Below are 25,944 nucleotides of genomic sequence, written 5' to 3' on the forward strand. Positions count from 1 at the left end.
CCATAGCAGATGGTATCAGGAAGGGTCAGTAATCCTGTAAGATGAAACAACTCAGCCAGCATTAACCTGTCTATCCTGTCTACTGAATGTGATCCTGTGCTGTGTTCTGGCAATGTTCAAATGAAGAAGTAAGAGGCTGTGCTGGAGCTCTGGTCCGTTACTGTGAAGACATACAAACATGAAGGCATCAACTGTGTGTGTGTGTGTCAGGCTCCCCTCGATTTCTGTTAGATAAGGCTTTTTAAAAAATGTTATTATACAATCTAATTGCTAACTTAACACAACAATGTCCCATAAGTAAACTAAGAAGCCTAACATAAAAATATCAAATTTGAACATGAATGATTATGCATCAGAAACAGAATATCAATATATTCAAAATAACAAATGAATGACAATTGGAATTAAACATTTAGACAATGAAACCTATCTTAGGTAACCAAAAACTCGTATTTCATAATTTTAAGCAATATTAAGAAAATAGAAAATCACAACATCAAATTACAATAATATTTCAAAATTATTTGCCCTAACCAAAATTATATATGTTAATAGGCATCGCTGTTGTGATACCAACCACACCAGCTAGCTAGGTTTTACACATAGGCTACAACTTTTCATTGCACTGTGAAAGTTTTAAGAAATGAATAGCTTCAAAAGAAACATATAAACATGTCATTGTTAAGTATCCCATTGCTACCTGTAATGGCATCCAAACATAAAAGCTTCAGTTGCGGGCATGTGACTCTGCCTCTAGTACCATTAGAAAAGGTGTAAAACTGGGGAAAGATTGAAATGAAATGTTTTGGTCAAATGAATAAGAGACATATTCATAAGTTTGTATTAACCCGTTAAACGCGTATACACGACGACATTATTGTTTTTTCTACTTCTGACATTCACTAGAAATACCGTTTGCCCGTTCTGTGCTTGTTCATGTGACCTGCGCCGCCCCACGGACAGTGCCGAACAATCGTGCCCATTCTCCAGCACCGTCCCAACATGCATCATTCTTACTGGCCATGCTCCAGTGGTTCCTCTTGGTTGTCCACAATGCTATTCACCATGGTCAGTAAAAACTCCAGAAGCATTTCCCTGACCAAGAGTTTGGCCCCTGGCAAGCTCCTCAGATCTGGTTTCAGACTTTGCAAACCGAGTCCAGCCAGTAGCTCACCTCCTACTCCGACCACAGCCCGGGTTCTGTCTCAAACAGAAGTGACAACAAAATTCTTCTTTAACTGTGACTTTCAGCAAGCTTGAAGCAAGTTTCAGATAGTTTGAAGCAGCCTTCTGGTTTTTGCTCAAAGCTTAAACACAACACCAGAAAAAGAAGGTAGCTTCAACTATTAAATACATTTAGATCTTTGTGTGAGTCCCTGGAGGAGTGTGTGAACGCATCAAAGATGGTGTAGGCCGCCTGCCCAAAGAGCTATTTACTGGTTGGGGTAAGGGGGCATCTAAAAAGTGTCTGATCAAACAGAAAAAAAACTTTAAAAAGAAAGTCAAGGGAAGACCACATTCTTGACCAACTGTTTGCATATCACTGAGTCTTTCTAAAACAAACACATGATGTAAGCGGTTTGATGGCATATTTTTCATATGCTCCTTCATATACACATGATTATACATACAGCAAGACCAAATCATTGCAAAGCTACATTTAGTTCCTGAAGACTAGGTAGACAAACTAATACATATATTTCACATTTAATTGTAGACTCATAGCACTCAATATTCTGCAAAGGCATGTTTCAAATTTTCATTTTTAACACATCTTTTTTTTTTTTCTACCATGAGAGTAAGTATGTGTGAATAAGAATATGGACATTACAGCTCTAGGGCACACTCTGAGAGGAAGCACGGCTTAAATACACCCTGATGGAGTGACTGATTCCTGTTTACCTTAACGACACAGGGTGGAGGCATAGCTCACCGCAGCGTGAACATTACTGAAGCCAAATGAATCCACCAAATACATAAGTCACTGTAGATGAATACTTATCTATAAGGAAATCTGACTCAATGGTAGCTGCATAGTCACTATAGTCTTGCAGGTGTTGTAGCGATTTTAATGGTTACATATGGTGATTCATCTAGTGCTGTGTGAGTAATATTTTAAGCCCACACAGATGTGAGTGCGTTGGGGTGTAAATTTCTATAATAGTATTAAGCTCACTGCCTGCTATTCCTAGCATGGACCCTGCAGGTAGTTAATTTGCTCAGTTTAATACAAAGACCATACAGATACAAATACTGCTGGAACACAGCATGACTGAGTGTATAAACTACTTCAGTATTAACGACTCTCCCTTACATCCAAAACCCTGCACGGTCTTGCACCTCCCTACCTATCTTAGCTCCTACACTCATACTGCCTCACCCGTACACTTCGGCCTTCTGATACAGGTCTCCTCTGCATCCCCAAGTTTAGACTGGTCTCTGTAGGAGGCGGATCTTTTAGTGTCACGGCTCCAAATTTATGGAACAATGTGCCTCAAATTCTCCATCTCTGCTCTTCACTTTCCTCTTTCAAATCAGAACTCAAAACCTATTTTCTCAACATTTCTCATTAACTATTTTTCCCTATTAATAGCTGTTAATGTGTCTCCATCAGTATTACAAAGCAACCTTGAGTCTGTGAAAGATGCTATATAAATTAAACTTATTCCCCCTCCCCACCCACATTCAATAGGAGTGTAACATTCAAATGTTGGCAATTTAATTCAAGAGTAATTAAATAATACATTAAATTAAAAACTCAGACTATGAAAAATACAAGTATTTTAAAGAGTGCTGTTAGCAGTTTGCAGTTGAAGTGTGTGCGCGTGTTGATCTGACACCTTTGTGTTTGCAGACTGTAAATTAAGCTACTGCACAGCCCGTGTTATCCCGGAACACAAAAATTAAGTTGTCAATTTTCTAATTTACTCACCTTCAGAACAGGCAAAACATGTTCAACACCAAACGTATTTTGTCTTTTTGATTAAGAATTTGATTAAAGGCTCGAAAGGGGAAGTGTAATAAAGTTCTAGAAAAGAGAACCTCAGTGCCCGATGCAGAGGTGTCGAGTCACTAGGTTACACAAGAAAAGGCCTTCTGATTAGCCACCACTGCAGGAAACAGCTTGGTTGTGGTATGGGGGGTATTGAAAGGAACATCTTCGCTGGTGCGACCATGAACAGTTCCTTTTGTTTGGCATACAGACATTGTTTTGGAAAGCATGTTTTAGTTGATTTAATCCATTTTAAACATAAATAGATGCTATTCACGGATAACAACACCAAAACGAGGATATTGCCTGAAAGGATTGAGAAGAGTTTGTATCAAGGGTTTGTATCAAGTTTTTCAGTTTAAGGAATTTATTGTGATAGTACTGATTTGGAGTGACAGGCTTTAAACACGCTATTATCAAATTAAATTAAATGGTGTTTCCAGGATGTAAAGTACTCAGAAAAATGGCCACCACCAAATGAGTGCGACTCAGTGTATTTTGACCCAACAATGAAAAATTTTAAAATCACCAGCCATACACATTCAGGCATGTACAAATAACTTTAAATAAATGTATGGGCTTGTACTTGATTTTGCAGTTTCAGTCTGGCACCCCTGCCCTTCAAACCATTCATCCATATACACGTGGCCAGCGACACAGCAAACGTCTCATTTCAATCTACATATGCACCCAGTAGAATGAAAAAAAACAGAAACATCTTCAAGCGTTAGTAAAGAAAGTATTCAAAGTGCCCTGATTTTCACATCCTGCCTTTGCACACGTCGCTGTTGACATCACCTGGAATGTGACAGTTCACCAAGAACTGAGGAATGATCTGGCTAAACAGTACGGTGAGAGAAGCTAGCACTGGCCAGGGGGAGCGGACTGAAACGTGTTAATGCACAAACCGATAGCTTCCAAAGAGATTGCTAGCTATCCAAACTTTGATTAAAAATGTTTAAAATATGTTTAAAATATATAAACATGTGAACATGGTTAAAACGTGGTTCCGTAATTCCATATTTACTAACAAAATATGGAATTATATAATGAGCGAGATTTTCGAGCACATGTTCTCACACACCACACTACACTAACCCCCAAAAAAGACCAAACAAACCAAACGTCAAACTCAATCCGTAAAGCCGTGTCTGTCTCTACTGTGGGACTTCTGGTGGAAGCGCAGGCCACCACAGTTCCGGAAGCGCTTCCCGCACTGGCCGCACACATACGGCTTCTCCCCCGTGTGTATGCGGAAGTGTCGAGTGAGCGCCCCCGAGTGCCGGAAGCGCACGCCGCACACCGAGCAGGAGTACGGGCGCTCGCCCGTGTGGATCCGCAGGTGCGTCTTCAGGTTCTCCATGCGGTTGAAGTCCCGGCCACACTCGCTGCAGTGGTACGGGCTGCACCCCGGAGGGAACAGCTGCTGCTTGGCCGGCCTTCCCGTGCCGGATGCCTTGCTGCCGGCCGAGGGCCGAGCCCTGTGCTGCTGACTGTGATGCCGGCGCAGGTCGCTGGCGCGGCCGAACGAATGGCCGCAAATTTTGCACGGGTGGAGGTTGGGCCTAATCTGGACAGCATAGTTCTGAGAAGCAGGATGGCCGAGTTGAGTTCTGTCTGAGGGATAGAGGCCATCAAAGGAGGCAGAGAAGGAAGGGTGACCACCAACCGACGAGGGGATGATGTCTGAAGCTTCTAAAGAAAAGGAAAAATACACATATACCAGCAGAAGTCAAATCCATAATTATTATCACAGAATAATATCCAAGTACAATAGTTTTAGTCTTTTTACTTGTGAGATGAAAGTCTGTGAGATGAGAACTGCTTACCAAGACATTGGCTGGGTCCAGGTTCCACTGAGTCAGTCTTCTCACTCTGAAGCTGGTCTGGGTCTGGCCTCCAGTCCTCCAGTAGTTTGGATTGAACCAGAGATAGTCTGTCTGGCCCAAAGTCCTCATCAGGCCCAGGGTTAAAGCTGCAGCCTGATGTGACATCATCCTCACCTCCAGAACCATCATCCAGCTCTGGTTCTAAAGTCTCCTCCTTCACAAGGACAGGTTCCTCTTTGAGCAGAGAAGATGACTGATCTTGGTCATCTTGCACATCTGAGCTGTGCTCCACCTTCTCCTGCTTCTGTGGATCAGCGGCATCGTGCTGTGGACCTGTTGAGGTAGGTCATCCAAAACAAGGACATGTAAACTTGCTAATGCAATGACTTACCCCATTACATTAGTTCAGACAGTCCACTGTTGTCTTGACGAGAGCCAAAGCTTAGACACAATCACTTGAATTTTCTCGTACCTTCCTGCATTCAAAACTACAAGCCAGTTTGAAACAATAAGCACACATTTCTCAAATGGGCTTGACAAACAAACACACATAAATAAAGAGTCCTGTGTCGGTTAGTGAAGCACCTGCATGCAATTTGGTCCCCTTATAAATTACCTGACACCGAAGCCAGGTATTGTGAAGTCTTGGACGGTGAGTTCAAATCGTTCGAGCAGACACGTCCATCTTCACGAATTTCGCGAAAGGACTCCTCCAGCTGCTCGGAGCTGCCCTCGTATGCGTCCTCGGCCGCTTGGCCCTGCCCATCGGGCTGCGCCTTCCCTTGGCTCTTACGACAAACCCCGCTGTCGCACTGCCCGGGGTCCGACGGTGTGCTTTTGCGCGCCGTGTCCAACTCTTCTTCTGCTGTCTGCAAGCGCGATTTGAGAAACTTGTTCTCTCGCTGCGTTTCGTGCATCTGATCGCGGACGTCGCCCAGCGCTTGGCTTACCAACTTGGTAATTTCCAAAACCGCGATTTCCACCGCCACTTCAAACGCGCCATGTATAGTAGCCGCTAGTTCATCCTGAAAAGAAAGCGACACCTCGCCGCTCACCGCCAGCGTCGAGGAGCGACGGCTTGGCATTATCCTGCTAATCGCAGCGTGACTACTGTAACTGTAACTAAAGAATTATCCGCTACGACGTGTCTGAAAGCTACACACCTATTTACTCGGTGCTACTGAAACATTGTTTTGGTGCGGAAAAAGCGCAGTTGTCCCTCGTCAGCTGTACGAGCGCAAACAGTGTGAAGTACAAAGCTGTTGCAAAATGAAAACGCTTCAAAATAAAAGTTCCCGACGATTCAGGGACGGACTATAGACTGCATACAGTCTATGGTACAGAGGCTAAACATAGGATTTGACGATTTCCTGCAGATTCAATCCGAAAGTACTGTCAGAATTGTTTTCACTACAAAAATGATGTTATTAAACTAATTTAGATTTTAAAATAACAGGCTTTAGCCTGTAAATAAGATTTAAAATATTTCGAAGCCATTTTTGAATGTAGTAAATGTAAACGACGGAACGTGACTGCAGATTGTATCACGGATTTGGGCAAGAAAAGGTTGCTACGGAACATAACTGCTAGCGATATTACTACTACTGCTACTACTACTAATAATGTTTCATAAGGTACAGTTCTCAAGAGGTAGTTGGTAAAGCAAGTACCATGGGGTACTAAACACTCTCATTTCAAATTATTTTAACAATACGATGCTTTTGGAAAACGGACACCATCAAGGCTATGACACACACGTCAAGAATAAATCCCGCTTACTGATTTTTTTGTTCACATATGCAAACCGGGTATGAGCGCAGCTACACAGTATTCAGCTAAATGATGGTTTGCCCCTTGAGACCGGAAAGGAGCTTTTCATTTCCACGCGTTAGGGATTTGGTTTGTGTAAAACTACCATGAGACAGTGTCTGTTGCTGTTAAAAGCGCTATAAAAATTTAATTGAATTATAGTAGCGGTGATACTAATTTTAGTAGTTGTTTTTATTTTTTAATTGAATAATCCTCCCAGTTCAATTCTTATGTTTTCAGTTACAAGCATCACTTGAGTATCATGGGGTATTCTCGAGATTCGGGCAATCCATTTTATACATCGCCTACAAACAAATACGCTTTTTCACCTTTTGTTTTCATCAGATAGGGAACTGTACTTGTTCTCACTAAGCCCCTGTGGCGAGTATAGACGGTTGGCGAGATTTCTTTAAACAAATAAACCCGTTCACCCCCGTAACATAAGAGTGAGATCGTCTGAACCGAAACTTTTTTTTCCTGCTTCGCGGCCGCCGTAGAATCATATTTCGGTTTTGGGTGTATAACGACAAACTGTCAACTAGTAAGTGTTCCTCGACCGCGTCTGAGGATGTGGGTGAGGTTTGGGAAGCTTGTTTTCACCCTGTGATTGTATGTATCGTTTTTATGCGTCGCTTTATAATTGTTTGTAAAGCAGTGTTTGTGGTTTTTTGTTTTTGTTTTTGTTTTTTGGGGGGGGGGGGGACGTGAGGTTAGGTAAGGCTAGCTGAGCTAGAGAGCGCATCCCGTCTCCTGGAGACATGGCTAGGCTAAAATAAGATAAGCTAAACTAAGCTAAGATCAGCTCTTCAGTGAGATTGTTTCTGAGAGCCAACACCACATCCCGCATCCTTATATATGTGGAAACGAGCTATATAACCACGACCTTTGTCACCAGACTTGTATGTTGTGTTTTTGATGTGTTGTAATGAAATGTGGACGTTTTACATGTTTGACTGGGTTACTTATTCTTTTAGCGTCCCATGGCTGGACCAGTTTCGTTGCTGGTGGTGCCTGTATATTAAGATAACCCAAGGTAAGAAAGTGTCATCAGTTTGTTACCCACTGCCTACACACACTGCTGTTCACACACTATCTATATTGGATTAATTGTAATACAAGGCACCTGAACGTGTAGTGGCTTTGCTGTCTTATTTTGTAAGTATGTGGTATCAAAAACTGAATAACTGATGAATATTGATAACTGACTAACGGGTGAAAATTGATAAAGCTCTCAAATAAGAATAGGCAGAACAAAGCAGATTTTGAAATGGGTGTTGCCACCCTACTGTGGCTTCTAACTATGGACCCCCTCTCTTGGAGTTTACAATTTGAGAGCCTCCACTCACCATTAGACCTCACATAAATGCCCTTTCTGTTGCTACGCGATGCATTTTTCATTGGCCTCCTTCCAATCAATATATTCCATTCAAACTGCACTGCAGTGTCCCACCGTTGGCCTGAAGCTGAGCCTGTGTCCTGGATCAGAAGACTCTGGTGGTGTCCCGAGGCCTTGGGGTTATGCAGAAGAATGAAGCTGCGCATGCACTTTGTGGTGGATCCCATGGGCTGGTTCTGCCTGGGCATGGTGCTCTTCATCTGGCTCTACAACACAATCTTCATCCCTAAGCTGGTGCTGCTGCCACATTATGCTGAAGGACACATACCCAGTGCTCTAGTGGTCTGTGAGTAGCGATGGGCCAGTCAGTGTTATTTACGGATATAATGACCTCTATGTTAGGATTTAATTTTTTTTAACGTGCTGTAGTCTCAGTATTTACAAGGTAATACTCTTTGGTTTTTGGCTGTGTTGCTTAGGGTGCACCCGACTGCTGCTATTGGCAGTGACATTTAAAAAAAACCAAGTGAGCTAGTTTCACTGGAAGCCATTTATGGTGATGTCGCCATATTTCACAGATGAGGTGGCCTGCCGTTTGGTCTGAATGAGATCGTGCTAGTGTTTTCTTCTCTTACAAGCAGCCGTGTGTACATGCAGTGGTTGAAATCTTTAAAGTCATTTTTGGTAGTGCTTTACTGTGAATTTCCATATTGTACAACTAATGTTCTGGCCATAATGAGATCTGTTCTGGTTTTCTTTTTATTTTACGCCACAGTGTCAGCTTCTCTGTTGTTGACATTTCTTTTGTTCTCATGAAACAGACTCCTGGTGGAAATGCTCAATCTAAAGTCAACACTTAGGCCCTTTGTAAGCTCTCTTGTACATTAACCAACAACACGTTGACACACCGCTACCTGAGAAATGATTGTGCAGGTGCTTTTGGCTCTCTAAAAGAACGCAGTTCTGAATAAATTACACTACGATTCCTGCGGAGATTAACTGACAAGGATGTATATACCCTGAACATGATTACATTCTGTCCTTTCACTACGGAGCCATTGTTTTGTTTCTGGCACTCTGCTGAAATGCTTATTGACTAAATCATTGGGTATGCTATGACAGAACATGAAATGTAAGGGTATACTTAGCAGGACTTCAACCGATTTGAAATGCTGGATTCTCATAAGTTTAGGCACGATCAGTACTGACCTTCATCTCAAACTGAGAACCAGTTTGACTTCATATATGCTGCTGATTACACAATCACCAGGTGAATGTGACTGTATTGCTATTAGTTTCGGGGGTTCTCTCACACTTAAACGTCTACCTTAATAAGATAGTTTGTGCAGTGCCACTAGGCAGGGGGAATGAGTACAATTGATGTCAAACCTATCAGACTGGTTTGTTTTCTAGTCATTGTGCAAAATATCCTTTTCTTACCAGCCTATTGAGTGCTGTAGCTCACCTGGTAGAGCAGGGAGAGCATGCTCAGTCATGGGGCGGCTCACAGGGACCACATGTACAGTCACGTACATGCAAGTCACTCTGCATAGGAGCGTCTGCTAAATGAATGCAAATGCATTTAGAGCAGGTGAGCTCAAGTCATGTTCTGGAGAACTCAGAATACTGCAGAGATGTCTTACACAGTTCAAGTCATGAAGGGCTTGATGATTAGCTGGCAAGTTGAAGCGCCTGTGTGGAATTGTGTGAAAACAGAGCTGTAGCAGGATGGTTGCCCCCGATCTAGAGCAAAGCGCTTTTCGTCCTGTCCGCGATGATGGTATGTGCAGAGAAATGAAATCCTTCATATGTTTGGTGTTTATTTCCTTTAAGTAATAATGTTTTCATTCTCTCTCTTTCTCCCTCTCCCCACCCCACCCCACCCAGGTTATTATCTAGCATCACTCTTGTGTGTGTCTGCACTGATAAGGGCTTCGACAGCTGACCCCGGGCGCCTCGCTCCAGACCCCACAATCCCTCTCGCAGGTAATTTATTTACTTTGGCATCTCAAGTCCTGCATGAGCAACAGTGCAGCTACTGTGAACAGAAATTACTGTGTCGCCAGCAACAATGACACATGGGATTTTGGCAGGAGACGTTGCTGTCTAGTTAAATTAGAATCTGTACATAGAATCTCTATTTAATAAAAAACAAATCTTTATGTGCCTCAGGAGTATATCCTGACAGTGATTTTGGGTGGAAGGCGTGCGCTGTAGATCATTAGATTGTGTTGTCATAACACTTTCACGTATTTCCAGCTTTAGTAAGGAAGATGGTCTTTAGGCAGTCCACCTGTAGTGTATTGTGTATTGTTTTTGATATGAAAACTCAATCAGAAAATCGGCATGTGCTGTAACCGCCAGTGAGCTGACACAAACTAATCCTCTCTCTGCGCTGACATAAGTTTCTTTTAAAATGGACAAAGCACAAGGCGAGGATGGAGATGACATTTTGTCTAATGGGACAAAATAGACATTTATAAATTCGGTTCACCTTTTAAACCCCTCTGTTTCTCTCCACACTTGTACGCGACTAATAGACAGGTTCTTAAATTCTCATTTACAGTTCTGTTAGGCACACAATATGTAGCTTTACATTTCAGTATTACTTTGAACCCACTGCTCAATTTTGACATCATCTTTGATGACACTCTACATTGTGCTTAGAGTCAAGGGTTGATGCCAGACTTGACTTTGTCTTATATAAGATGACACTTTGTTTACATAAATACTTTTAACATTTGTTGCTCATGGCTAATTTGATATTTGTTGTCAGTTTAGCCTGAAGACACACAAATGCAAGCAGAAAATGCAGTAGATTTCAGCTTAGCATTTTATGTAATTTTACACAAGGGCCAGCAGAGGACAGTATTGTGCTGGTTTCAGCTCAGCAATACGTGATTATCTTGAATTGCAGTGCTTTTGGGAAACTGGGCTTGGATCCATGACACCTTTTACCATGCTAATTGGTGGTATAACTGGTAGAGAACAATGTTGTTGTTGTTTTTTTTGATGAGGGCCTTTTTACACTACTTAAGCAGATGTCGGTCTTAGGGTGTCCTGCTCTCACCCTGCCGTACCCACACCTGCCTTTTGGATTGGGAACGATGCAAATATCCAAATACTTGTAAAGCCACGAAACTACTCTGAAACGATCCGACTTGGCCGACTTCATCAGCTAATTTGTAGTGAAAAGTAGGTAATCACATGATCCACATAAATGGGATGGGGCGGGGGTGAGCTGGAAATGCAGTTTTTCCTAAACAAATACAAGTTAATGCGGAATTTTCAAACATTTTTATTTGGTATTGGTGCTAGTTTGTGATGCAACAAGGGGCTTGGAGGATTATTGCGCTACAGTCGACCATGTCGTTAGACTAGATATGATTGCCTTGCTGGAATATGTGCGCAAGTCCATACTTGGCCCGCCTCAAATACAACGATGCTGTTGCACGGAGATACGTTTTTATCATCTTTTATACGTCAGATTGGTGGAGGAAACGATCAGATTTCAGTACCTGTTCACCCTCGAACCGAGACGACCATTGTCAAGTTTAACAAGTTCCTCAAATTATACATTTATAGCATATAGCAGACGCTCTCATCCAGTGCAGTTTAGAGTAATCCTTTGTTGTCTCCATAGGGAAAAAAAAACAAAACCTTATGCTAATATTACATTATAATATAAATTACATTATAATGACAACATCATATATACTGTGTATAAATATAGCTGTATATAAATAAGCATGGGGATTTCCTTCTGTGGGAAACTCCTGTAGTTCAGTTAACTGGGCAAGATCTTTGACTGGATGTTTGAGCAAAGTCTTCTGCTCCCAAAACAGACTTTAAAAGGCTTCTCCCTTCCTTCACTCTGTACTGCCCGCTTGTTTATGATGAAGCGCCTACGCTGGCTCCTTCTGCCACTATTTCTACATATAGATTTATATATACATTAATGTGGATAATGATCTTTTAATGTCCTCCGACCACGGTCGCATATCTGTTCTATGCTTTTGTTAGGTAATTGTAGCTTTAAAGGTGCCATTAACTTTCACTGGACTCTATCCAGCCCCTCTGAAATGAAAACTTTGTATAAAATGCCTATAAAATACACGAAAGAATTCTCATATACCGCAGCTAAAAAAAAAAATCCCGAGAGCTCACGGTAGCGACCAGAAGAGCGGTCAGCCGAGCCTCACAGCAGAGCCGGCCTTGTCCGACACGGCCGTCCCGCGGAGTGTTCCCGACGAACGAAGTCGTACAGTCTGCCCGGGTTGTGAATCTCCGCATCCCATTCCTGTGTGTGTGTGTGTTTGCTTGCAGAACGCGAACAATGGGAACTGTGCAATAAGTGCAACATGATGAGGCCCAAGAGGTCGCACCACTGCAGCCGCTGTGGATACTGCGTGCGACGCATGGACCACCACTGTCCCTGGTAAACCTGCACCCACACCCGCTTCATCGACATGGCGCGCGCCAAAGGAGAAAAGGGGTCATTCGACTTTGATTGGAAGAAATGGAACCATAGAACAGATATAGGTGTGCAATAGGGGACAGGACCTAAACCCACGGGAAGCGTTAAGGCACATCGGACATCGTATGACCCCTTGTTGAATTGTGCCTTAATTCTTGATCGTCTTTGCTGATTGCTGGATATCATTTGTCTTGAAACAATTATGGTATGCTGTTCTGGTAAGTCTGCATTTTATTCAGTTATTCTTCAATACTGTAATATTTGTGAGGCAGTGAAAGCCTAAGAAAGACGCCCCCTCCCCCCGTGTCTGTCAAGCTGTTGCCCAGTGTTCATGAACAGATAGGCTTTTTTCACCGAATGTCATCCCGGGGTCAAATGCAGTCCAGGCATCCTTGCACAACCCGGGCATGACGGACTTTAGACCACCTAGTCTGTAACGCGACTACCCCAGTTTGTGGCATGGATACTGCAACGCGATTTTGCGGCCGTGAGGCCACTGCGTCCACGACTGGAACAAACGCGGAAGGACACCCGAAACCGAACAAAGCCGACACAAGAAATGGAGCTACGAATCTGACCCTTTGCCCCAGACGGAGGGTTGTAGCCTTAAACGACCCCAATTTCCAGTCAGTGTGTATGTGTGTGCGCACCTGTGTGTGCAAGAAGTTAATAAGGCCTCTATAGAAAGGTAAAGTAGAAGGAAGGAGATATCTGATGACCAGGTGAGTGTGTGACCGCCAGCCCGCAACGCAGCGGTACAGTACGACTGAAGAAGGCCTCGGTCTGTCTGGACTCAGCAAATCGTGACTCCCTGTCATCGCCTGTAATGGCCAAGAGAGAGGGGAAGGTTGGGGAAATGCCTGTATCGTTTTCTCCGCGTTTGAATTAAGCTTTGGCTGCCTTTGACCCCCCGTCCCCGATTCCTGGTTTCTCATTTCCGTTTAACGCTTACCATACATCCTCCTCTTGATTTACAGCGCCCTCGCGTGCTGGCCTGTAATTTCTTAATTCCCGTTCGTATTTTTGTTCATTCGATGCCCGTAAAGGTCGACGCAGGGCTGACCGTCTCCGTGCGCCTGTCTGTCTCCGCAGGATTAATAACTGTGTCGGGGAAGACAACCACTGGCTCTTTCTGCAGCTGTGCTTCTACACTCAGGTCCTGAGTCTCTACACTCTGGTGCTGGACTTCTGCCAGTACTACTACTTCCAGCCTCTGGCTTCGATGGACCCGGTGAGACCGAGCTGCGCTGCCCACACTTGACAGTGAAGCTCAGAGAATTTTGCATTGGAAGGCCACTTAATACTTTCAGGTTGAACTAGGGCTAACTCATTTTGATCAATTTTGAATGGTGGCTTTAAATGGCTGAAGGGTTTTAAGTCCTTGTGTTGCGTTTGGAAAAATGGATGCTGTGGGAAGGAAGTTGCAGCCCATCACAGGAACATCAGTGTGGTCTTTGTGAAGCCTCATGCCTGTGATTCGTCCCGCTCGGGGCCATCTGTTGGCTGGTTTATTAAGCCGAGCACTTTGACTGTGGTTGCTTGGCTACAGCCGTCACTCTGCCCTCCTTGTGTGACAGCAGATTTAGGTGTTGCCTTTTAAAAAAACGTAAGAAAAACGTAAGATGAAAGTATTTGCATAATGTTGGGGTTTGTTTATAAATTTGCCAGAGCCCCATTTTCCAAAAGCATCATCGGTGTTTGGTGCAATGCTCACTCTGCCATTTAACGGGAATCTTTTGTGTTGAGCTGGTTTTGGAAAAAGCGGCCCAGATTGTACAGCTGATTGACTGTAGTGATTTTCTGATGGTATGGTTCATCAGTCAGTAAGCAGTCATGTTCATTGAGGTTCAGCCTTAAAGCCTGGGATTTTGAGACCCTGTACAACTTGAGTATTTGTAGAGGTAAAGACGCTATAATAATAATAATAATAATAATATTTATTATTATTATTATTATTAATAATAATAATAATAATAGTGTTTCATTTTTTTACAATACAACTTTGTATTAATTTTCAGTTTTATGCAATTATTGTGAACTGAACCTAAATCGGTGTAAGATGAATGTCTGCTCTCCATATCCACTTTGCATTAACTCTCCCTCACAGTCCTTCTCGCCCATGCTAATCAAGCGCCTTCACAATAAGAGCTGAAACAGCTGAGCCATCTCCTCCGCAGTAGCCGGTGGCCTACGAATAAAGCCCATAGTATCTCATTTCCTGTTTTTGTTTATTTATGCCACATTGTGTGTACGTAAAAGAACCAAGCTGAGAAGCGAGAGGCAGTGTGAATACACACAGAAGCATCTGCGCGGGGGAGATAGGCACATTATCTCCCCGACAGGCTGACTTTTCAGTATCGGGCAGGATATGTTGAATCGGGGTGCGTGTTTGGAATGATAGAGGCATAGAGAGAGCCTCGAGCCAGGCAGACGAACACGGAACATAGAATCACTGCCGAGAACAAAAGTCTTTCCTAACGAGCCCTGCGGAGATCCCGGTTTTGTCTTTGCGCGCGTGCACGCGCGGCGCATTAACATGCGGCCAGGGACTGGGCTTTGAGCTATCGCCGTGCGTGCGGCGTGACTTCTGTTGCTGTTGCTGTTCGTGCTGATACCCGCTCCTTCCTTTGTCTTTCGCAGGTGGTGTTCACGGGGCGGCACGAGCTGGCGCTGCTGCGTGTGTCCTGCTTCATGGCTCTGGTCATGTTTGGAGGCATGAGCAGTCTCTTCTACTCGCAGATCACGGGAATCCTCTCTGTGAGTCAGCCTCACCTACCTAGCTCTCTCTCTCTCTCTCTCTCTCTCTCTCTCCCTCCCCCCCCCACTCCATTGCTCTATCGCTTACACATATACAAGCCCACAGATTACACCAAACTTTTGCATTGTTCCTTCTTTTCTTTCCCCATACTCCTGCCATAATAGAGCACCACTATCAGAGGGGAAAGCCTTGTATATAAGGAAGACGTCGTCATGACTCCGTGCACGTCAGAATGTGCGTGGCTTTGGCCTCACGGCTGTTTTAGACCAGGAGGGCGTGGCTGTGGAGGCCTTCAGACCTTAGCAGTCTTGCGGCACGTGGCTTTGGTGCCCGCTGGCCTCCTTAGAGGTGGCTACTACTCAAAGTAGTGTTCGTTGGTTATCTCTTTATATTACTGATTTAGCCCCTTGACTGGAGCAGGGCTGAATAGGTGCGTAATTCCTTTAAGCTGCACTAGGCTTGCGTGGGAGGCTCCAGCGTTTAGCCTCCTCCTGTGCTCCGCCAGGTTCTTAATACTCTCTCCCTCACAGCTAAATGGCCCGTAGACGCCAGACTGACACACTTTGCAATGACCCCTGGAAGGAGAGCTGGCCTGTGGCCCCCTCTGCACATGCTGACACATGTCGCGTGCGCACACGTGCCCCTCGCCCAGTTGTTGCAGAGCCTGCCCTTCCTTTACCTCTGAGGAGAACTGGTGAACTGCCTGTAAGGACCATAAAGACCTCAAGTCCTTCTGTCATTTAAATAAAATGGCATGTTGGCTTTTTTTTTTGGGGGGGGGGGGTTTATTTGTTTTCTTTCCCAACCAGTCGCTGGATCCTAAAATAAAATCTGGTTTAGAAGGAGCCCTGGAGAACATAAAAACAAGGGTCTCCCGATCCACATGATTAGGAGGGGGTCATGGCTGTGATGGGGGCGGGGGGGATAATCAGTTTTGACTCTGATCCCTTAATTGACGACTTCATGCGTGGACCAAGCCAAAGAGGATTAGGTGTGAGGCAGCTACGTCCAGAAAATGACAGCAACCCTTTAAAAAGGGGCATTCTTCAGCCTAATCTAACTTTCTATTGCCCAGTCATGTACTTCAACCTGTGAGGAGGGGTGGGGGGGTGTTTGGTCAGTGATATTTAGGACAGCATTGCATGTTCGTTTGGGAGGAGCAAAGCAATGGAACACCCAACATACAAAATAAGGGTCCTCAGGCCTCCAAGAAGAGATGAAAATAGTGCAGTTGGTGCCTCAGTTAGACTTTCTATTAGTGTCTGGGGAGGAGGAAGGTGAGTGAACAAACTACATCATGTTCTAATAGAATAATAATTGCACCCACTGTGTAATAGAAAAGCTGGATAAGGCTTGGATAACACACCAGCTATTCACAAGAACTTCAACACAACGATGACTTAAGCGTCAGTGTCGTATCAATTTCATATATTACTTGTATGATGTTTACTTTTCAAGAAACAAGACCTTGAAAGTGCTTTGAATTGATTACTGTGATGACTAAGTCGCTTTTTGGGATCTATTAAAATGGCTTTGAACTTTGTCTTTTTGTCCTTTCCAAGATCTTTTGCTGCTCCGCCCGTCATTCTCACTATTTCAGAACGATACAGGCTGAGGTTCCAGAAGAGGCAGTCATTTAGCACCAGTATTATTTAATTTATGGGTAATTGCCCAAGGGTGTCCACGGATGTCTCTGAGTACTTCTCCTCTCCTCTCTGTGATTACCTGACTGGGTTGTATTAGCTGCCATCTTCGTTAGTTGATCAACCGAGGCCGTATTGGCAAACGTAACCTCTCTCAAGAAGAGAACGTGCATGCCGACAGCTGTGCGCATACGCCTCTGACCTGTGACCCCACCGTCCTCTGATGTGGAGCATTATGGGGTTTAGTGGCTGGCAGGGTGGTTGTCGTTGCTATCTTGAGTGTTAACACCCTTTAACCAGTGATCGCTGATAAGAACCTCCATATCGAGGTTAGCACCGTTTACTCTAGCTTCAGCTAGACTTGGTAGCCGAACTTACCGTGCAGGAATTTATAATGCACGAGGTTTTCCCACCCCGGAAGCAGCGCTCAGTCGCTGTCCATTCACTCCTTTTCCCTCTTCATTCCTTACGTAGGTCTCCCAGTGATGGAGCTGACCGAGCTTCATTTACATTCCCCCACTGCAGTCCTTCCTTTCTGCGCCCGCTTGGGTCGCCCTACCCTCTTACCTGGCACGCGCGCGTGTGCGGAGGATTTGACTAGGCCCGCGCATACGAGCCCTTTGTGTGCATGCAGATGCCCTCCTGCCCCCATGCCAACTTGGCAAGATGAAGAGGGCACCGAGGGGCTTTTTCACTGCTGAGAGCGTCACTCTTTTGTCTCGGTGCACGCGGTAGCATCTTTCGTCCTCGGCATGGGAACAACAAGGAGGTCTAACGCACTTGCATCTGAAATCGCAGAAAGTGTCACAAATCGGAGCTCCATTTTATCAGTCATGTTTCATATGTGTGAAGAGTTCAAATTGTTGTTCGACCTTCACGTCCGCCTTTTTCTTTCATTTGTTCTAACAGGACATGACCACTATCGAGAAAATGTCCCACTCCACAGATGGGATGTAAGTGATCCTATTCATGCTAACGGAATAACGTGTTTCTGCCTGTATCAAATAATCCGACCCAGGGTTCTTTCTACAGTTTAGAAAGGTATCTAATCGACCCCTTAGTTATGAAGTGCTGGTGCGTTTTTGTGCCCTCCCCTAGCGGTGCGCACCGGACCTGGCAGCAGTCTCTGGCTGAGGTGTTTGGCACTCGCTGGAAGCTCCTGTGGTTCCTGCCTTTCAGAAGCCGCCGCCCCCTGCACCCAGGCTCCGCCTCCCACGTGTAGCCGGACGGCCGGAGGCTCCTCCTCCTCCTCCTCCTCACTCCTCACTCCTCCCTCCTCTACCCCACTCAGCCTCCACTGTGGCCTGATGTTTGTAAGGTATCAAAGCTCCAGTCCTCTTCAGGGTTCAGTCTGTGCGTGATCTCGGCCATGTATGTTGAACATGAGTCTTCTTTTTCCAACGCCAAGGCTAGCTGCTGCTCTCGCCTCATGGAATTATTGAAGGCTAAACGCAATCTACTTTTACATTTGGATAACAGTGTATTTTGTTTCTTTGTTTTATATCGTAAACTTTATAAGAAACCTCTGAATGTGTGTCATAGCGTTTCCTTAGGTAAGGAAACCTCAAGGGTACGACTATATTATAAGGGAATTGTTGTTTCCAGGGTAACACTCCATAAGTAGAGCTGGGCCCAGGCCCCTCCTCCTGCCTAGAGTTGTAGATGTGATTGGCAGGGTGCGGGAGGTTTTCTCTCTGGCTTTGTAGGGTGGGTGGCTGATGGCTCCAGAGGTGAGCCATGACCTCTGGCAAGAGCTGAGGACAGAGCCAGACAGCCTCGAAACAAACGCGCGCACACACCCCTGGCTCGGTAAAACGGCACTAAATCCTCAACTTGAATTCTGATCGCCTAGCAGGGCAGCTTCTGCTGTGTCCCATGAAAATGCGCTCCATTTGATCATTTTTGTCATCGTCTTTATTTTACCATATTTTTCTGCCTCTTGGAATATTGTAAGACATTTGGTTAAATTATATTTTTAAGACATGTGCATATTCTGCAAGGTTAATTAATTATACATACATAATTCAAATAAATTATAGAGATGAATTATACATGGCCTTTTTATTTTAAGATTCCTTTTCCCCAAAGATATGAAATGTGAAATCCATGACACCAAATAGCTAAAAATAGAATGAACACCCAAATGTGCGATTAGCTTTTGATTATAGTTCAGTGGTTATGACTTCACTTAAATCCTCCAAACTGTATTGCATCAAAAAGAATGGAATTAGTCTCCGATTATAATAGTTTTTAGCCACAGCGGTTAAATATAGCAGCACAGCGGGGAGCGATATGTTTTTTTGGTACCTCTTGTGCAAGCTTAAAATCTTGTAATAAATTATTGAAGTGCCTCCTCGCAACCAGTCAGACTTTCCATTTGGTGTTATGATGCACCTTTTTAAGTAGGTTCTGAATGGCTTTCCAGTAGGTATGGCTGGTACAGATTTCTTTCCAAAATGTCATAAAAAGAACTTATCAATATAAATTAAGCATGTCTTGCCTTCAGAAGGAAATTCGCCATTTAGTGGAATAGTTTCACTTAACATGCATCAGCAAGTAAATTCTGCTATTAAACAATTGTAGTTCATGAAGTACTAAATATTCTTAATGGAGTACTCTTACAGCTCATGGAAAGCTTATACTACAATATGCAACATTTAAGATAAAGACTTAACCCTATGCTCATGGTAGATATCTCAGCCTTATTTTTGCACCATTTTGAATTCTTAGATTGTGTGTACCGTCTGTGGTGACATTAAATGTGCTTTACATATATGCACTCTAGGTGCCTAACCTTACATGATTTTGTTTGGATCGGAATTGTATTGTAACGCCTGGTTTATGTTTCTGGGATGTAAATGAATTATGTTCTAACATTTGTTTACCTCACTTTTTAAAGTTTGCCAGAAGTTTTAGCTATATATAATTTTTTAAAATTTTTTTTAAACAAGTATTTATTGGAAATCAAACAGGTTCACATCCAGGATGAATGCTGAAATCGGTCCAGGACAAGCCGATCCAATGTGGTGATGCTTCTACTACCTATTTAGCCAGTCTGCTGTCTGAAATCTGAAAAAGAACATGCCTATGGCAGCCAGAATGGACCAAAAAGTCAATTCCCACAATGTCCTGTCTGGGTACTGATTATTTTACACTAAATAATTTTTCTGTGCTGCGCTACTTGCATATCAGTCTGACTTTTAAAGCCTTGTGGGGTGTTTGCTTTTTAATTTAGCAAAAGGGACTAAAAAAAATAACAATAATAAATAAATGTTTTAGGGTTTATATTTTGATTGTACGAAGTAAGCATTAGTGAATCTCTTGTTAACACTGCCGTGCTTCTTTGATTTCAACATGGACTCCTAGCTGTGTTGCCCTGTAATTCTTATGGCAGACTGCTTTCAAATGCACAGCACACCATCACTCATGTCATACTACCGGCCTGGTGGACACTGTTTGTGGCATGAAAATGTACGGCAATGATGTGATCTTTTAGTAGATGCTGTCGGCTAAATGTAAATGGAACCGTACAACACGCCTCACGTTACGTGACACAGTGGCGTGGCTGTAATGTTCTTATGTTGCTTTGATATTACATCATGTGGAATATGTAAAGCATTTTAGCGTATGGAAACCACTTTAGCTCCATTTCAAATGTACTCAATACTCAATTTAAATTTAGCAAGGTTGTGACGTGCATATCCGTCTTACAACTGTAAAGCAATAAGACCTAGCGTTTTCTTCACTGTGCTAGAACAGATACAAAAATATAAATACTACTATCCAGATGCTGACACGTACTGATGGTGTGAGTTGGCAGACGTGTGCAGGTAGCTCGCGCTGTGCAGTTGGGTCTGCGTCTACTGTCACGAACGGTAGAAATGACTGTCGCACTGTTGTGAGGTCTTTATTCAGGTCTAAGACTACTTAATGATTGTTGGCGTGTTTTACCTTTTGTTGTTTTGTGCAGAACCTTCACGTGGTGTAAATCAATGTTAACCTTTGTGCTTATGGGATTACACAGAATGCGATATACAAATTGTTATTTATTAGGGCATTTTTTTAAATAAATGGCGGTTTTCAAACTCCATGTGTAGTAACTGTTAACTTTTTTTTTTTTTTTTTTTTTTTTTTTTTATAAAACACACTCTACAAAGCTTGCTTCTCACACTCTCTTTTTTTAAACATGCTCTTAGCATTCACAATGACCTCAATATCAGTAGCCGTAACGGCTGTCATCCGAGTTTTGTTGTGTCTGAGAAACAGCTCACAGACCTAACTGTCATCCCAGAGTAGAGGTGCAAAGGTCCTCTTTCCATTTGTTTCTCTGCAATAAAGAGTTCCCCCCACGATCCCCAATAAAGAGTTCCCCCACGATCCCCAATAAAGAGTTCCCCCACGATCGGTGGCAGCATCTCAGCTGTCAGTCATGCCCACAGGTTATTTTACTAGGCTCACCCAAATAAAGCTTGGGGCATTCCTCCTGGCCAGACACCCCATCCCCCGCCGCCTTCTTACCTACCCACTACTGTTCCCCGTGGGCCTCCGCTTGCCCGCCGTTCCACGGTCCCCTCTCTCCAACTCGAGCTCACAGCTTGCTCAGCTGCCTCTCAGGAAGGATGCCTCCTTCCCAGCGCACCTGGTGGTTTGTTCCTTGCCTGCTACCAGCATATTTGCTCAGTCACAGCTGGGAAACTGGAAGGTTGGGGAAGGAGGGATGGACTCAAAACGAGCTCAGCGGAAAAGCCGGATTTCTGTGGAAAACTGTTTAGTTATGGAAACCCTAATGTGAATGTGTAAATTTTATTTGTTTTTTTTAATGGGATTTTTATTTGATTTTATGTTTTGTTTAAATTTTAAGTGTTCTTGTTAACGTTGGTTTACAAACTCCTAGAGAAGATAACAGGTTCTGGTTTTAAGGCTTTGGTGTTGATCGAACATATTTTGGTTTTAAATCTTGTAGGCTAATTGTAGCCTATTCAAATCAACACGCATGAACTGCGCCTATACCATTATCGAGAGTACGCTGTTCAAACAAGAAGGCGCTTTGTGGAAATTTGTCAGGTTACACATTGTGTAACTGTTTGCCGCGTAAGCCATTTTGGATAATGCTGGTATTTGTTTATGGTAATGCTGGTATTTATTTTATGCTCAGCTCCTGTGGAAAATGGCTGAACACTCACCAAAGAGGGCTGGGTGTCCAATCCTTGCTCTGCTCCACAGTCCAGCCAGACACATGGTGTCCACTGAGCAGACACTTAGTGGTGCATGGACATATGAAACCTGTATTTGGCCGTCACATAAACAAGCCCTTCCTGTATCTGTGACTGTCCACGCCTGGCTTCACTCCAGGCTCAACATAAGTCACATCTGTGAATTTGCGGGTGTTTAAACAAACTCGGTATGCACACCCATGTATTGTTTCCTTCACTCCAGAAATGTTAATAAAGCCCTCCCAGTTGGGTCTTGAATTGTTTGATTTTGGTAATTTATGCCAGATGTAACCTTTTAGTTGGATGTGCGAGGGTTTTGGCTTGGAGGGGTTTTGGGCAGCGTTTTGTCGGCGGTGCTGAATATCGGCAGGCGTGTCGGCCTCGCCTCTCGGCGCCTCCGTGAGCCCCTGGCTCAGTGCCCCGCGCCTGCTCTGCCCGTCTCTGTCAGGGCTCATGCCCTGCTGTTTTGCCACGGTCGCTCTGGTGATGGGCCGCGTGCCACACACGGCTGCTGTGACAGCTAAGCGCTGGCTTTGAGTCGCCAGTTGGAGCCCCGTGGCGTTGCCAAAGCGCTGATGCCTTCTATCTGTTTAATCAGTGCTTGAAAGGCACACAAGGCCTGTCGGTATGTCCCCGGGCCCCGGAGCACCTAAGCCGCAGCTTTGCTTCTGGACTTTGGCAACGGCAACTTTTTTTTTGCCGCTTTTGGCAATCGCTTTTTTATTGTGATCCTTCTTGCAAAATAAATAAATAAATAAATAAATAAAGTTATTTTAAAGTTTACTTGAGTCCCCGTGAACTTCAAATTAACTACCATGGGAGGTAGCATATAAGTTGCTATTGCAGTCAGTACCGCAGTGATGATGCAGCATTGCTTGTTGCTATAATTATGGAATTACACACCGTCAGCGCCTGAGCTTGAAACTTCAGTCTGGAAAATTCTGGAGCATAAAGAAGGTTTTTCCCCCAGAACATCCCGACAGTACTTGATTTCGCAGTGTACTGTCCTCCTCTCCTTACTTCAGGGAAAGGATACAACAGTGCTCCGCTACGACTAATGAGCGCCCCATCCTAAAGTACAATGCTGCGCACCATGTGATTTCCATTTTGAGGGCTTGCTGTGTGTCCAACCTGGAAGCTTCTTAGCTATTTAACAGATGTCACTGTGGTTATGGTTTTGCCATCATACTGAATGGAGGGCTGTCATGTATTGACAGTCCCAGCATTCAACAATAAAAGACGTATAAACAGCATACAAAACAATGAAAATACTGTAGGCCGTCAGTGTTATTTCTCCTTGCTCTAAAATGTCTCGTCTACCAGCTGCTCTTTGAGGTGTTCAGAACCACTCAGTTGTCATGGGGTTTGTACTGTATACTGGCCCGTTGTTCTACAGGAAGCCCGGTTACCTGAGTTCTGAACTGGCAGACGTTTGCTCTGAACTTCCCCGGGCAGACCACCTGAGAGCCCTAGACTCAGAATCAAGTTGCAGGTCTTTTAATCCTGCAAAGAATGCGCCTGTGACTCCTGCAGCAGTGTTGCACAGTGAAACTCTTGACGGCACTTCTCGACCGGGTCTTCCGCTCCTATAGCCGACTCCGCCATTCAGCCACAAATAAACCCCTCCCCAATCCCGCTGCCCCGCTTTCTTTGGAAATTTCGGAAAATACACTCGAGTTGCGCAAATGTGATTTTGGTTGAGAGTTGTACGTGCGTGCGCATTAGTCCTCTCAATCCCACTCGCGCACAGTGAAAGGTGACACATTTTCCCTTCGCTGGATTTAAAGCGGCTCCGAGTGATGGACATTTTGATAAGTAAAAGCACTCAGTGGCTGAAGCCATCCCTTTGTCGGCCGAACAGAAAGGGGAGACTTCAGGGAGGATAAACTTTGCTTAGATGAGGGGAAAGGCAAAGCCTTTTATCTTGGGCAGGCACTGTATTTTACACAATGTCCCTCCAGTACGACCTAACAAAGAGCTCCTTATATACTTCCTCTGGGCTGGCAGGCCTAATACCGCAACGCTGGGGATGGTTGCGAGGAGACGTCTTTAGATGGTGCAGCGGATAAAGAACAATTCATTGGCTCAGTGAAGTGTGTGTGTGTGTGTGTGTGTTGTGCCCTGCTGAAAGGTGGCGCCTGGGCCCGAACAAACTAGTTCTATTGCGAAGTGAATGGCCACCCGTCGTCAACCTCATTTGAACTTACTTATTTGACAAGTTCACTATCCACATCCTTTGTTCTAAAAAGGTGTTATTTAGAATGTAATGTAGCAAGGTTTTATTAAATGTCAGATGCCATCTGCTGTTTTTACCCACTGTGATGATTAACATTGTAAATTTAAACACATTTACGGTAACACACATTCCCCGTTCGTTTAGCTATGACACAGAAAGGCATCGTGTGGCTCTCCACTGTAAGACCGAATTGGCCTCTCTGCAGCTTTCTTCATCCAAGAAAACTCAGTTCATCAGATATCTATCTTTAGTCTCCGAGGAGGCCGTCCTCTCGCAGCCCACGTCAACTCTCGCTGACCTTCGACCAAACCCCCCCCCCCCGAAAGCTGCCCCGCCCCGGTTCCCTTTCCTCCGACACGGTTGGACGCTTCTCGCCCCGACGCTGTCCGCTCTCAGCGAGGGCTTTTGTTGATTGGCCCGGCGTGTGTCCTCCTCCGTGCGGCGGCGTGAATGACGGCCCCTGTCAGCGCTGACGGGCTCCCCGCCGCTCGCCATTCTCCACGTGAGTGACAGCCGCTCGTACCTCCCCCGCGCCGCCCAAAAGACCGCCTGTGTCATGGCAGGGCCCCCTGACCCTCCGACGGGGGTGGGTCGGGCGTGGGGGGGGGACGCTGGAAGAAAAAAAACATAGACTCTTGTCTGGGAGTCTTTAATGTTGCTCCCTCTCTGAGAGCGTGAGTCCTGACCTCGAAACAAATACTGTCTCCCTCACCTTAGCCAGGGTTCATTTAGAAGAGTGGATCACTGTGGCTTACACCAGTGGGAGTGAAACAAAGGTGTTTGGATTGGGATTTTTTTTAATGATATGTTCCCACTGCATTGTCTTCATCATCATTTTGATGAATTATTAAGATTGTCTAAGCACCATGAGTTCTTCTTATCATCACATGTATAAATAGTTTCCTCCAGTAGTTTCATGAGACCCGTGAAACTGTATCACATTTCTTGGAATTAACTATCAAGCTTGAGAGAATTTTGCACTGGGCAAAAGCTTGTCAGAAATCCGCTAGCGTTGCCACCTCTAGAGTTAATCCGTCGTTTAACGCTGACTTTCCATCGTTCCGACAACGTGGCGATTTGTCGCAGCATGCGCTGGGTACGACGAGAGCCCTGCCCGACTCATGTCCGCGTGCAGGCTCAGCCCACGGAGGCTCGTCCCTTGTTTGTGTGGTCTTGTTCTTTCCCCGAGCGCCGTAGCCATGTTCCCTGGAACATACACAAACTTCTGCTACTTCTGGAGTCAATTAACCCCCTTTTGTCTATCTCCTATTGTCCGTAAGCAGATGTCTTCTTTTCCCACAGAGTGACAGGTGGTCATTTGTGTGCAAATTAGTATCTCCGGTAGATGCCGGACTGTGGATTTCATAATCGGAACAATTGCAGCGAGGCGGCTATGTTGATGTCATGCTGCATGTAAGATGCTCATGTATCATCTTTTGAGTTGCCCTATTTATTACTCATAGAATATGTAAATATCCTTTCAGATTTTGTTTTTGTTACCCAAGTCTGCCTTATTCTGGCCTAATTAGACAAATGACCACCTGTTATTGTTAGTGAATTGGACATCTGGTTAAACAAAGGAGGGAATTATGGGAATAAAGCCTAATAAAGAGTGCATAGAGGAGTGATATGCTGGATGATATCCTGTGAA

General features: G+C 44.4%; 2 protein-coding genes across 8 annotated transcripts; one reads left to right on the forward strand and one right to left on the reverse strand.

Moving 5' to 3' along the window:
• Positions 1–3,470: 3,470 nt before the first annotated feature.
• LOC113577329 (uncharacterized) lies at positions 3,471–6,223 on the reverse strand. Of its 2 annotated transcripts, none has more exons than XM_027009915.3 (3): positions 5,438–6,223; positions 4,822–5,154; positions 3,471–4,684 (listed from the first exon to the last, which is right to left on the reverse strand). In XM_027009915.3, the coding sequence occupies exons 1-3, from the start codon at positions 5,904–5,906 to the stop codon at positions 4,125–4,127; spliced, it is 1,362 nt and encodes a 453-aa protein (XP_026865716.1). In that variant the 5' UTR covers positions 5,907–6,223; the 3' UTR covers positions 3,471–4,124. The 2 variants fall into 2 exon arrangements, with proteins under 2 accessions (XP_026865716.1, XP_026865715.1); XM_027009914.3 differs by having other exon boundaries at positions 3,471–4,687; positions 5,438–6,215.
• On the forward strand, positions 5,657–20,929 carry zdhhc21 (zDHHC palmitoyltransferase 21). 6 transcript variants are annotated; one of them, XM_081694458.1, is made up of 9 exons: positions 5,657–5,778; positions 7,605–7,663; positions 8,073–8,312; positions 9,854–9,952; positions 12,293–12,404; positions 13,536–13,674; positions 15,084–15,200; positions 17,754–17,797; positions 17,943–20,929. In XM_081694458.1, the coding sequence occupies exons 3-9, from the start codon at positions 8,159–8,161 to the stop codon at positions 18,064–18,066; spliced, it is 789 nt and encodes a 262-aa protein (XP_081550584.1). In that variant the 5' UTR covers positions 5,657–5,778; positions 7,605–7,663; positions 8,073–8,158; the 3' UTR covers positions 18,067–20,929. The 6 variants fall into 6 exon arrangements, with proteins under 6 accessions (XP_081550584.1, XP_026865717.1, XP_026865718.1 ...); XM_027009916.3 differs by lacking the exon at positions 5,657–5,778 and adding an exon at positions 7,121–7,171; XM_027009917.3 differs by lacking the exon at positions 5,657–5,778 and adding an exon at positions 7,148–7,239.
• The last annotated feature ends 5,015 nt before the right edge of the window (positions 20,930–25,944 follow it).

This window comes from Electrophorus electricus, chromosome 13 (genome assembly GCF_041902795.1).
Source record: "Electrophorus electricus isolate QZ-2024a chromosome 13, ASM4190279v1, whole genome shotgun sequence".
Taxonomy (NCBI): Eukaryota; Metazoa; Chordata; class Actinopteri; order Gymnotiformes; family Gymnotidae; genus Electrophorus; species Electrophorus electricus.

Excerpts from the sequence above, each read along its gene's own strand:
- LOC113577329 (XM_027009914.3), bottom strand. The coding sequence starts at position 5,906 with ATGCCAAGCCGTCGCTCCTCGACGCTGGCGGTGAGCGGCGAGGTGTCG. Across the intron at positions 5,155-5,437 it reads ATACCTGGCTTCGGTGTCAG|GTCCACAGCACGATGCCGCT; the intron begins GTAATTTATAAG and ends CTACCTCAACAG. Across the intron at positions 4,688-4,821 it reads TGGACCCAGCCAATGTCTTG|AAGCTTCAGACATCATCCCC; the intron begins GTAAGCAGTTCT and ends CCTTTTCTTTAG.
- zdhhc21 (XM_081694458.1), top strand. The coding sequence starts at position 8,159 with ATGAAGCTGCGCATGCACTTTGTGGTGGATCCCATGGGCTGGTTCTGC. Across the intron at positions 8,313-9,853 it reads ACCCAGTGCTCTAGTGGTCT|GTTATTATCTAGCATCACTC; the intron begins GTGAGTAGCGAT and ends CACCCCACCCAG. Across the intron at positions 13,675-15,083 it reads CTCTGGCTTCGATGGACCCG|GTGGTGTTCACGGGGCGGCA; the intron begins GTGAGACCGAGC and ends TGTCTTTCGCAG.